At 47.7% G+C, this 13,084-nt stretch overlaps 1 protein-coding gene across 1 annotated transcript in view; it reads right to left on the reverse strand.

The window, feature by feature from the left end:
* LOC119383749 (uncharacterized) overlaps positions 1–13,084 on the reverse strand; it is an 86,370-nt gene that overhangs the window by 17,028 nt on the left and 56,258 nt on the right. The window contains exons 4-5 of the mRNA XM_037652049.2: positions 3,206–3,244; positions 2,504–2,587 (exon numbers count right to left, since the gene is read on the reverse strand). Coding sequence (XP_037507977.2) covers positions 2,504–2,587; positions 3,206–3,244 — 123 coding nt within the window. The remainder of the gene's footprint in view (positions 1–2,503; positions 2,588–3,205; positions 3,245–13,084) is intronic.

Below are 13,084 nucleotides of genomic sequence, written 5' to 3' on the forward strand. Positions count from 1 at the left end.
CGCATCATCGCGCCGTAGTGTGCACTTCGTTTCGATAACACAGACGTCTGTGCTCTAACGTGAGTGCTGATACTACGTCAGACCAAAGTAACATCTAAACGTCAGTGTAGTCGGCGTGTGCCTGGTAAACTCACGATGTGCACGCAACTCCTCGATTTACAAAAAAAAGTCACAGTTTCGCCGCAACGGCGAAGCAATGATTGCGATAGCAATAAATTGTAATGTAACGCGAAGAACGGAAAGCAGCTCGAAATTGCCAGCGCATCGCTCGAGACCAAAGGACGCACGAAAAGAACGCACACAGGACGAGCGCGAACTAATGCGTCACAGCTTGAAGCGCACTGCTCAAACATAAAGCAGGACGCACGAAACAAACGAACAGGTACACACAAGACGAGCGCGAACTAATTGTCACAGTTGATACTTATTTCTGTTTGAACAGCGCGCTCCTTTCGCAAACGCGGCCGCTGCGGCGAGCGAAGCGAAGCACCCCACCGGTCGCCCCTTCTTTCCTTGAGATAAGCGCACGAAAGCGACGACGCCCTGTAGAGCGAACAGCAACGGCGTTCGCAGGGGCGGGGCGACGATCTTTAAAGCGCGCAATACGCGCGCACGTCGCACCATCTATGTGGCCACTAAGAAAGCATGCTGAATTACATGGTGTATATAAATAGCTCGCCGTTAGCAGGCTGAGAGACGGTGCTGTCGTGGCCTAATGTCTAACGCGGCGGGCTGCAAAGCGAGAGGTCTCCCGTTCGATTCCGCGCGTCGGAAACAATTCCTTAATTATTTTTCTTTGTGGCCTTTCTATATATATACATACTTATACATATACGGAGAATGACGGCGACGGGGACGGACATTTTCCAGCCGAGACTGTCCATATAATTGCTATCGCAATAAAACACGTCAATCCGCCTCGTAACGCTTAGCTCAAAGCCAAAAAATGCGCCATAGAACTACTGGCTCACTGCTTCGCATGAAACCGATTCCCACAAGGCGTGGGATCTGCCGAATGTTTTATTGTTATTGTGCATTCATTGGGCATGATAGCCGTTACACACCGGCGGAGGCAGACAACTATATGCCTGTGGGACAACTATATGCCCGGGGGAGGAGGGGGTGGGAAGGAGGTGCTTCCCACCCCATCCTCTCCGGAAAAAATTTATACGCCACTAAAATTGGCTGTTGATCAAGGTTGCCTGATTTGGCTACTTTGTGCCAATTTGGCTACTTTTTTAGGTCGCGGACGGCAGAAAAAAAGTCTTGGCTACTTGGCTACTTTTTGATTAGTTCTTGTTTCCTCGATTTGAACCAAATTATCAAAAACTTGGGACGTCGTGGCCGCAAGCATTCGTGTATGCAGTGTACAAACATGGCGACCAAGGCGCGCTTCCAGCTCCCTAAATTGAATTCGGCGCTTGCCTTACACAAAAGAAAAGACTTTTGGATACGTGGACTCGGGGGAAAGCTGTTGCATGGGGCCTCGTTATGCAGACCGCTGTAATTGGAAGTGAAAAGGGCAATCGTAAGCGCCCCACGAAACAAAGACGATGTGCACTCATCGACATCAGAAATCGGACAACCGACGAACCGTCTGTGTTACTTAGGATTAGGTATGGATTGCAACTCGGGTGTATTAACTGCTCGGACTTCGCCATCACACAAGAAACGGCTGCGAAAGCGACTACAATTTATGCTTTATATGCCAGCAACTGCTTTCGAGCATACTCACGCAGCGCTCATTTTTATTGTCGCCACAAGGCTGGTACTTCTACTCTTCTTAAGCCATGCAGGACGGGTGAAGAGTGTCATTTCCGCAACTACGCAAGAAACTTCACCATCGTGCTCAAAATGATTGCTAGAGTAAACAATTTATGCTTTAATCTCTTCAATTCGGATTTCAAAAGGTTCTTGCTGTACTTAGGCTCTTGAACGTAGTCGTGTAAATAAAATGTGACACTTGTTTTCACACACGCATGGCTACATTTGGCTGTTTTAAAGCCCTTGGCTTTAGTTGGCTGCTTTATGGCGAGTTTACAGCACGGGTAAAGCTACGTGTGTAAGAGGGAAGCCTAGTGTAACGAGTTGAGACTGCGTCGTCGAGAGGGTGAAGCTGGGAAGAGAGGAGAGCAAAGGCGAAGCTTTGGCGGGAGCGAAGCAGGTGGTGTGGAGAGGAGGGCCGGCTGATAACCACCCTGCAAAAGCTGAGGGTCTGTCATTCGTTCTTGAATGTTCGGCAATAGCCAAGCTAAAGGTGATGCCGCCAGTTCGGCCACTTCAATCAGAATTCGCGACGTCACGTCAGATGATGCTCCGCATAATTTTGTTGTCTTTTCTACCTGGCAACCCTGGCTGTTGCGACCTCACAAGAGCATTCCCTGTAAACTATCGTGGCAACAAATAAAGTCTCAATGGCATGTTTGGTACGTTCTATCGCGCAAAGAAGTATGAAAACTGCAACCTTGAAGAGGTCATGGAAATTTCACAATCGCTGTTTTACCTGGGCCACAGCAGATGCCAAGAACAGGACGCCCATCGCAGGAAGCAGTTTGCAAGTGACGATGGCAATGTTCCTCGGGCTTTCCTGACGGGTGAAAGAGCGGGAATAAAAATTCGCCAGGCTAAATTCCAGGGCATCATTGCAGAGCATACATTCGTCAGCAAAAAGCCTTATGCTGACGCGAATGTCGGTGGACAAATCAATAACAATGGTTAGAAACACTGCAACTGCTAGAACACTACCCTTGGGTACTACGTTGTTAAACCTTGGATAATACAAAATTCGTATGGTTAATTTGCTCAAATTCTGCAAATCCACCAAACGATCGATCAATGCAACCAACTTTGGGAAAGTGAGGAGACTGAAGATGGCATATTTGAAAGCGTGACCGGAATGGCGGCAGTGTAGTGTCGATGGTCATACGTTGCCGAGAGAAATGTCAGCTTTTGAAGCCGAAACTGTGCATGACTATGGATGTTGCAATAACAATTCGGCTTGTCAGACGGGAAGCTTTAGAATTTAAGGACACGAAACCGAAGGCAAGGTAGTAACGTGTAGCGCACAGCGTCAACTAAAACGTGAGGCCTACAAGTGAAGAGCTCCTCTTGGCTGCTTTGCGCATACAGACGGTATTCCGCAAAAGAGACAAAAAAGGAAAACAGAAAGATTTATACGGCTGCGAAAGTTTTCAAGGCTGCTTACCTCGCAGTCTCCCTCTTCGGGTGCAATGTCAGTGTGAACCTGGAAAGTTCAACAGATTAAAATCATGTCGAACAAAACAAACATGTATATCAAAGGCAAGAATCTCTTGTACGGCGAAACGAAAACGTCAGCTCCCTCCGAACCCTCACTGTGCCTGCCCATATTCATGGGGTCTCAGTTTTTATCCAATGCAACTTCAAAACAAGCTATTTGCAGAACATTTTGTTTTAACCTATATCAGATCCAACTGACAGCTTATGTCCGTGGTTTATTTGTGCTGTTTCAATCGGTTTGCGTAAAAATTGATACTTTGTGGAAGATGGTTTTGTGATCACCGTCTACGAAGTAAGCACGTGAAGTACAATGAAAACTCAAGAAGACAATGCTGGCATTATTGATGAAAAAAACAATAGAACACATTCAGCAACAACATAATTTTCAAGCGTATTTTTAATCGAACTTACGATAACCTTGTTTTAGCGCAATGTAGAAGGATATGATTTGCACAAACGAACCGAAGGTAATTTTGTTCACCCGTACGATCAATCATTTCCCGCGCATTCCAGTGAACGCGGGGAATAATTAGGGCAGTTGAGATTGATAGATGTGGTACACAGTGCGGAAGCGCGCCGTCGATTGCTCTAACTGAAAATAATTTAATTTTTTGATCCGCGCTCATGACCGGCACAAGTGATATAGGCTATCATACCATGTTCTCGCTTTTGGCTATTTGTTGTCTCTTTCTTTGTTGCTCCCTTACGTCACGTTCTTTTCATATTCTCCAGCATTTATGCGATAAACTTCAGTTGTAACTCAGCGCTTCGCCTGTTGCGTCAGTTCCTGTTTGTGTCGTTTCCGCAACGTTAGCTTTTGACATGCATCACCAACTTGCCCAAGAGTATCGCTCTTTTGTTAGAAAATCAATAGTTTTTTAGAACATGGACTTTTGTTAGACAACAAGAAAACTTCAAATATGCTTCAAGATTTCTCAATTACCGTTTGTAGGCATACTTATGTGGGGAGGTTTCGATAGTCTGCGAGCTGGAAAAGTCACAGGGCCCCTTATGTATTCATTTAAGATGACTGGAAGGTGAAAGCATCTAGTTTTTCTTCTCAGTCGACGTATGGATCTTGCCCCGCCACCCTCCGAAAGCTTTCTGCACCTAACGTGGTTTTACACTGCCTCCAGGATCGGAGGCACGTCACCTGGTTTTGCATTGCCTCCGTGATCGGCCCACCTTTAACCGAGATACGATATCATGTGATGACGTGATCATGTGACGTCACATCACAATGACGTCATGACGACGTCATACTGACCTCAAATTCTGGCGATCTGTGACGTCTGGATGACGTCATACGGTGATGTCATCACGCGATGATTTTTTGCATCACTCATCCCCTACGCCTTTTCGCGTTTGATGAGGCATCTAATGCTTTCGCCTTAAACGATTGAGTAACCGTAACGTACATCCAAGGCATAATAGTCCACGTCCGGAGGCAAACCACCTCCTTTTGTCCTGACCGCGGGCAATGCCTTGTGTTGTCCTAAAAAATGAATAACTAAAAAAAAGTACAAACGGAAGAAAACCATCAACAGAACATTCGAGGATGCGTAATAAAACAGTCCAACGCACAGGAAGCGAGAGCTGAGGGCGAATGCAACTGAAAAGGCGAAAATCGCCGAGGCCATTCGTCCCTGTTAAAGCGAACTTTGTGCCGCTCATCGTAAGATACATAGCTAACTAAACTGATTGTGTATGTAGTTCATCGCTTTGACATTATGTATATACCCAAACTTAACGCATTTACGCCTTTAAGAAAGGACGTCGGAGGGCTTGCCTCGAACTCGTTGTCGTGCGATGCTCGCTTGTACTTGGGAGTTGCTGCGCGCCGAAATAAGTGAAATTTCGTTTGCATTGCATACCCACAGTTCGATTTGATGAACTTCCTACTTCTCTGGAGTGTGTGTGGGCCGAAAACGCTTTTCAAGTCTTTGATTTTCAGGAAAGCGTGCCTCGACACAAACAAAAGAGAGAGGTCCATTGTGGCCTATGCACATTCGCTTGCACAAGGCGCTCTTTGCACTACCCAGTTAGCGCCAGGGCTACAATGAGGGCGCTGGTTGGCAGTTCTTTCTAGAGTTACTGTATATGCTATGCTACATAAAGGTAGCATATACAGTAACTCTAGTTCTTTCGCAGCACCGCCTAGGTAGAGCCTGACGTCTATAATTACACATAGCTGTTCACCACGAGCGCTTATCTAGTAGATTGTCCACTGAGGAGTCTTAAGAAAGTGTTCGCCTTTTGCTGAAAAACACGCCACGGTCCAAGTAATTTTTTGTAATGTGAGAGGCCGTCTTGACTTTTGCAAATAGCTCTTAATGAATTTTTTTCTTAAAGGAGTACTAAGACGATTCTGAGATATCGCAAAAGGGTTGTTTTTCGTTTCCTTGGTATGCAGTGTCAACGCTGTTCACACACCGCAGCCTGAGAACATGTATAAAACATTTTAATTTGACTTTGAAGATTTCGTCGCTGAGCATCTGCAAGCCAGCCCCACTGCAATGGACATTATCCCGACGAGTCAAGACCGTTCCCCCGAGTTTGCGAGTTCTGCGTCCTGCATGCAGCCTAAATCGTAGAAATCACTGTCAGGGTCACTGGACGACAATTCACTCATCGTTTTTTATGTGCGCCACGAGCAGATGACGGATTTGTCTCTAATACGTCGCGAGTTTCTGTATCCCTGTGACGTTACACTGCTATAAAAGGTCACTGAGAAGCCGCCCTCTCGATATCGAAACCGAAAACATCTTTTTAAGGTAGCGGTAATTAAAATATATACGATGCATTCCCAGGCACCACAATACTGGTTTTAGGTTTCTCCATACCAGTATTTTTATTTAGAGCAATAATCTAACTTTTTAAAATTCGTTTCAGTACTACTTTTAAGTATACCAAGAAGCTCTACCTCTCAATTCACACAAATTCAGCGATTCAGAACGAAGTGTCCTGTTTCATCGCTTGCTTATATACATATTTCAGCAGCCCTAACTGATCGTTAGCGTGGCAAATTAGCTACCACCAAAATTTTTTGCGCTAGGGGTCTTTTCAGAGAATTTCCGTAGCGTTCGAACTTTATAGCAGGTGCACATTTTTGTAATTAGCTGCGCCTTGTCAGTTGTGAAACAAAAAATGGTTTAACAAGGAATGTCGCTGGAGGCAACGTTTCGACAAGAGACAGACAGCGACAGTCTTCCTCAGCGCAGCAACTGGAACCTCTCAATGCGCTCCCTTCCCTTCTTTCTTTCCTTCTTTCTGCCCTTCTCCTCCACTTTTGAGGTTGGGGGAGAGTGAGCAATGCGGCATAAACAGGCTGGAAAGCAGTTACTGCCCGGACGAAGCCGAATCACTTGTCGAAACGTTGGCTGCGACACTTCCTGTTCAACGATGCTTCCTGTTCAACGATGTTCAAAATGCGGCCACCGCGGCCGGAATTCGATCCCATAACCTTCGGGTCAGCATTCGAGCACCATACACTCTAAGCCAAAAATGGGAAAAATGAGAGTAACTGCGGGTTTTAGTCCTAAAGACCAACTGTTACTCCCCAAAAAGACCAACTGGAACAAGATGGCTGACATGTCTGAAGTTGGGGGAGTAACCGTTTATGTAGTTTAAAGGGATACTGAACAAAAATTTGAAAAAGCTACGAAAACACTTACATTCGACTCGGACGACACGACTGTTCCTGTACGCAGCGTTTATTTCACGTAATTTCGAGCAGTTGGCCGTATTTTTAGTGGATTGTGAGAGCGCGGCGGCTGCATGCCACTGCGCTTGTCGGCGGACGTGACGTCGAGTGCTCCAGCAAGAGGGGGGCACCCGGCACGCTCTCTCCTGCCCTGCCACTTTCCTTTCTCCACCTCTCCTCTCAAGAACCGAGGGTGGCTGGTGTGGCGCTGAGCATAGCTGAGCCTTGTCCTCTTTTCCCCACATAGGAAACAAAATAGCGCTTATTCCTCAAAAACCGCTACAACTACCGAGCGTGTCGCGAGAGCGCAAGGATGCAAGGTGCGAGTGACAGTGGTTCCACGAGCGGTCATTGCGACTCCGAGTTCGACGGGCCTCCAAAACGGATGCGCCAAATACAACCATATGCATGTGACCGTTCTGCTGTGTCAAGCGACAGCAAGGACGACGAGCCAGACGAGCCGCCGTAGCCCAACGTGGGTCGGCAGCCGGGACCAGCAATTTACACAGTAACTCATAGTCACTATCCTCGAAGTGTTCAGAGCACAAAAAGTCACGCTTTGAAGGCACCCACGTTGGCTGCGATGGGCGCGCAGCGCGAATCCATATCCTTCGAAGCTTCGGCTCTGTTGGAAATGTATGACAGGGCACACCCTAGCGCAGAACAGCGTTGAGGCATTCTGCGTTGTGTCAGGTGCTTCACCGTTCACATTACGTAGCAGCACACAACACAGACGGCAAATTCGTAGACGTGGGCGCAAGCTCCGCTTGAGAAAACAGTCTATTCTAGGGACCGTAATACGGCCGAGAGCGCGGCAATGGCGTCGTTGGCTGCCGGTTGAGAACACGCACGGAGAACACCTTCCCGACCGTGAAAACACGTTTTGGGAGAGACGCGCGGCAGCAGGTGGCGGCTTGCGATGTCGATTGGTAAGCGATTTTGCTGCGAGCACGGTTGGCGAGTCACTATCCGCGGAGTTTCGCGTCACTTCCTCTCTAGTTCGCGGCGCGGCCGCTAGACGCGCCAATTCGCGAAAAATGCATTAAATTCATTATTTTCTGCTAGTCTCTGGCTGAAATGAAGGTTGTTTCAACAAATTTCAGCACCCAATCTTTCAATTGAGTCATTTATCTCGGCGGCGAAAATTTTGTTCAGTATCCCTTTAAGGTTAGGTTGGAAGGGAGCAACAGAAGGACGAACGGCAACATTTGCTCTCGGCGCACAACCGTTGCTCTCCTGCAGGACGCACCCTGTATCGGTGGATGCATGGGCCACATTTTCTTGCGGGCTGGTGTAAGGAAACTACTTCTTGTAAACTTAACAGAGAGATACGCACGCTAATAGGGACATTTAGCTTGTACGTATAGTTTTTAACGTTACCGTGTTACCGAAACACATGTTTTAGAAACGTTTCAGCTTCCCGTACGTAAACGTTTACGTAAGTACGTAAACTGATACATTTAAGTTTGAGTAAACCATGAAATAGTGATGATAACTGCACTTCAATTATACTTAAGTTAGATAAGATTGTATCACCGCTGCGGCAAAATCACGAGAGGTTTCTAGCGTTTTTAGGGGTGTAGAATACCGAGTTATCCGACGATGGTGTCGCCATCTTGTGACGCTTCGTGCAACCATAGTATGGGCACGTTTGTTTTCGACTAGTGTTTTGAGGAAAAAAATGATTGAAAAGATAACTCATCCGTAATTATGCCGCGGCAGGGCATTAACACCAGAAGTAGAACGCACGATGTTTCTGCAATAGCAATTTTTCGCTTGCCTGGTTCATCTTGTTCCCGCTAGATGGCGTCACCTATTCAGCATGTTGGGGTATTTATGTCAAGGCTTCTCACGTTTTTACGGCTTCGGTATTCTATTTCTAGCTCACTCTAGTGACTTTAGCCGCGAATGAAGGTGGATTTGAGAGATAGGGCCGTAAATGTAAAGTCAATCCGGCGAGTAGTTCACGTTCCGTAAAGGGCCGCGCATGCACAGATTACTTCCGGCAACTCGTAACACGGTAACGTAAAGCTAAAAGCCCCTAATACAAGCTAAACGTTCCTAATAAAAGGCATGGTTGCACTAGAACGCCGCACCTGAAGCTGCTGTCGTCGTAAGTTAAATGCTGTGTTTGCGTATAGCACTTGGCATAAATATATAGCCTGAGAATGTGGCAATAAAATGTGAAGCTTCACGACAAAGAAGCGGTCGAGAGAAGTACACAGTTGATAGACTTTACATTTGCGTTTTTTTTGCTGAACGGCAGTCTCCAGTACAAATCAGCAAAAGCACCGACTGCAGGGTTGCAGCAGAGATCACGCAACGAACACTTTTATCGCGATGCGCAGAAAAACTGACAGCGAGCTAGCACCGCTGCCCCCTCGCCCCCCCCCCCCCCTCATCTCTACCTTGTCACTGGCTGATTTTGGCGGGAGGGCAGCTATCGCAATCGGGTCCGGTAGTTTGACTTTACGTTTAATCTCAGAGCAAATGGACGTTATCAGCTCGGGCTGTGTTGTCTTTTCAAAGGGGAGAAAACTCTTCCGCAAAAAAATAATATTGATATTAATAACAATAATTATAAAAATTGGCCGCGTATCTGCGTGCTTCGCTGCAAATGTCGTGTAAAGACGATAGAAGAGGCGCTGCGTGAGATATGAACGCCATCTGGCATTACGTCGGGAAACGTGAATGCTGTGTTGTGGGCTGGTAGTCCCGGCGCAGCAGCAGGCAAGACCGGCGGGGACGCCAGCCAGCCCGAACACGCGGTTTGGCGCGAAGCGCCGAAGCAGAAGAAACGTCCGCACTCAACGAGTACTCTCCACACACTCTTTTATATTCACGTCGCCTGGGTAAAGTGAGCTAGAATAGGGTAGTGGGCTCACTCGCCGGCCGGCGCTATGCATTGCGGTGACGCCGCCAATGTCACAAAAACGTGCTTCGACGCGCCTCCGCGGCGCGGCGCCACCGCCGCATCAAATGTAGTGAGCGTTGGCGCTGGGGCAGTTGCTGCCTGTTTAAAGTGGCGGTCGGTGTGTGCGAGTTTTGTTTTTTTGAGAACTCTTCGCGCTTTGCATCCTCAATCTGCTAGGTTCTTCTGCGAACAGCGATGTGGCCTGACAAGCAGTGACCGTCTCACGAGGTTAAAATGCTTCCGCGGGGGCAAAACCACTGTTTTGCGCCAGGCCGTCGGACAGGTTACGTCCACGTGAAGGGCAGCGCGAAGCCGTCTTTCTTAGGCGTTCCGAAGGATACAGCCCTGAGGAAGCAATGAGGAATCCCTGGGAAAGGAATTTGCAACGAGCGGACAAAGCACTGGACGACACATCTGCCGTGTGTGAACTTCACTTTGAGCCGAAGTATGTGCTACGGTACGCACAACACGTGGGAAACCTTGCCTACGAGAGGACGCTGTGCCTGCAATCCTGCCTAACTCGGCGTCGTATTTGACAAAGAAGACATCACGAGAAAGACCGACCCGAAAGAGAAAGCGATTGGGAAGCGTTCAAGGCGAGAAGGTACGTTCTCGTGCCATTGGTGATACTGTTCAAGCAACTGTGCCCAATATATGATGAATAAATGTTCATGTACTTGTGCCCAGTACTTGAGGAAAGTGGCTTCCTGTCTTTCTTATCGTGTGGATTTTTACAGACTTTGCATAGGAATATTCAGTGCAGAAATAGCCAAATTACAGAGACAAGGTACCGGAGATCTGCAGAAAGAATGATCAGATGCAAGTTTTTAAATACTGTGGAATATATAACATTAAGAGCTTGTGGTAAACTCCCGAGTGTGTGTCAAGGTCAGCATCGGCAGTAATTTCACACGCTCGTAAAAGGCGCGCGTGACGAAAGTAGTGCCCAAGAAATGCAAAGAATCCAGTTTACAATTGATAGCCGCAAAACGCGTATACGCTTTGAAAAGTTCGCAATCGCTGCTTTTCACTCGTAAGAGCAATTTATATGCATCTCAAATTTGCGCAGCATCCCTTGCATGCATCGAGTTGTGCATGCAGTTTAATCGCGCGTTCGCGCGAGTTACGGCGACAGTTTCAGAAAAGAATGTTTTCTGCAGCTTTACTCGCAGGAGTACTGACTGTCTTCGGTTTGTTTCATTTAATATCTGATAACTAGCTAACAGCAGAGCTGCATACACCATGTTACAGTGTTCTAGATGGTTACCATGCCTTACGCGCACAAGTAGGCCAACGCACCTAGCTCGCGCTAGTTTTCTTTCTTTGTTTTTTATTGTCTCAGCGACATCATCATCACCGTTTACACTGCCGAAATTCGCGTGCGTTTCCGTCCAGTGCGTATGATAACAGCGCACAAAAAAGCATGTCTTCAGTTGCGCACAAACGCCTCCGTCAGGCAGTGCTCTACATTTAAGTCGCTGGTGGCGCCACCACACATGTGACATACCCGGCGTCAAGCAGGGGACCCCAGCAAGCCCACTACCCTATTCTAGCTCACTTTAGCCTGGGTAAAGCAGGAATGTCAGAGCGGAACTGAGCTCGCTCGCTGGATTTCAAGCAAGACGGACGTGCCTGCCGCGATGTCCTGGATTACTCCTCGCACCTCTCGCTGACCGACGCCCCGTGACGGACTCCTCGCCCGCTATGCCGTGCGCCGCTCATCGACGGGGCCTTCGCCACTTCGCCGATGTTGTGCACCGTGCCTCTAGCTGTGTTTCGCGGACCCGTCCCTGAACTCCCGTGACTGTTTCCCCATCTTTCCTGTCCTCTTTTCTCTTCGTTGGATGGATGTGCTCCTATCACTTTTCTCTCTATTTTCCCACTATTCTTTTATTCCCTCCTTACCCCCACCCTACAAGGCACTGCGCCGTGTCGCCTATAGGCAGAGAGAAATTAGGTGCCTTTTTCCTTTCCTTAATAACCACAGAAGAAGAAGAAGAACTGAAACCGAAACACAACAATGAGCTCGCGCAGAGGGCTGGCACGGAGGAAGCCAAGTTTCGGCGCAGTCGCATTTTCAGCGCAGCTTAAGAAACTAGGGTCTCTAGAATTACGTATCTATGTATTTTCTATTAAAGGAACACACCACCTAATACTTACCTAGTGATGTTGCGCCTCAGATATGCGAAATGTTTGATTTTTGATCAACCATGTAGACAAGTATGAACCTAGTGAGCCGTTCACGATGGCTGGCCCTTGTGCAAGAGGTTGAACTTTGGCCGCGTGGCTGAATCGAGGGACGTGCCGACAAACAGAAAGACAGACGTAAACGTATGTCTAGCGAGCAAATGTTTGTTGAATTGTTATTGATGTGAAGCGTCTGTGATAATAAATTTTTCTAAACACACAAGACAGACCAAAATTTCTGCGTTTAAGTTCCCCAAGAAAGACTATCGTCTTTAATAAAGAAGAAAACACACATCCGGGCAAAAAAGAAATTACTGGCCTTTTAGCTAGCGCATAAGGGAGCTCTGGCAAAGCCTGTGTTTTCGCGAGAGACTCATCACCCTGACGTTTTCAGATGTTTACACTGTTACTTTCGATTGTCTTTCGAACATCACCACTGGTTCTCCACGCCTATGCTCATTTCATTAACGTGTCAGAACGCGCAACGGCCCGTCGGTACCTGCATAACCCCGTTTACTTTCAGACGGGGCCGTAGCGTGTGGTGGCTTAGTGGTTAGCGTACGCGCATGGCGATTAAGTGGTCGCGAGTTCGAATCCTGTGTGTTTGTTGCAAATTTTCTGAAATTTATTTCTGAATGAGATGTCTGTATATCGTTTGTACTACAGCTGTGCACGGGCCGTATTTCCGAGCCCGAGCCCGGCCCGGGCCCGCTGACTTTGTCGAAGGCCCGCCCGAGCCCGACGGCAAAGGGCTGCGAGCCCGCCCGGCCCGGCCCGACGTACGAAAACACAATCCCGGGCCCGGCCCGGCCCGACTTTTTGAAGGTTCGCTGCGAAAACAAAACATCGTTTTCCGGTAATTTGGCATTTTATTGAGCATATCAAATATGATCAAACGACACACGACGAACAGTCTCTATTACACAGATTACAAATTACAAGTAGACGGCCTCATGCCAGCAAAAATGGAGTTCGCTCGCCAAAGCCGTCACGTGTATGGGGTATGCACATGCAAGCGTCAA

This window comes from Rhipicephalus sanguineus, chromosome 2 (assembly GCF_013339695.2).
Source record: "Rhipicephalus sanguineus isolate Rsan-2018 chromosome 2, BIME_Rsan_1.4, whole genome shotgun sequence".
NCBI classification, from domain to species: domain Eukaryota; kingdom Metazoa; phylum Arthropoda; class Arachnida; order Ixodida; family Ixodidae; genus Rhipicephalus; species Rhipicephalus sanguineus.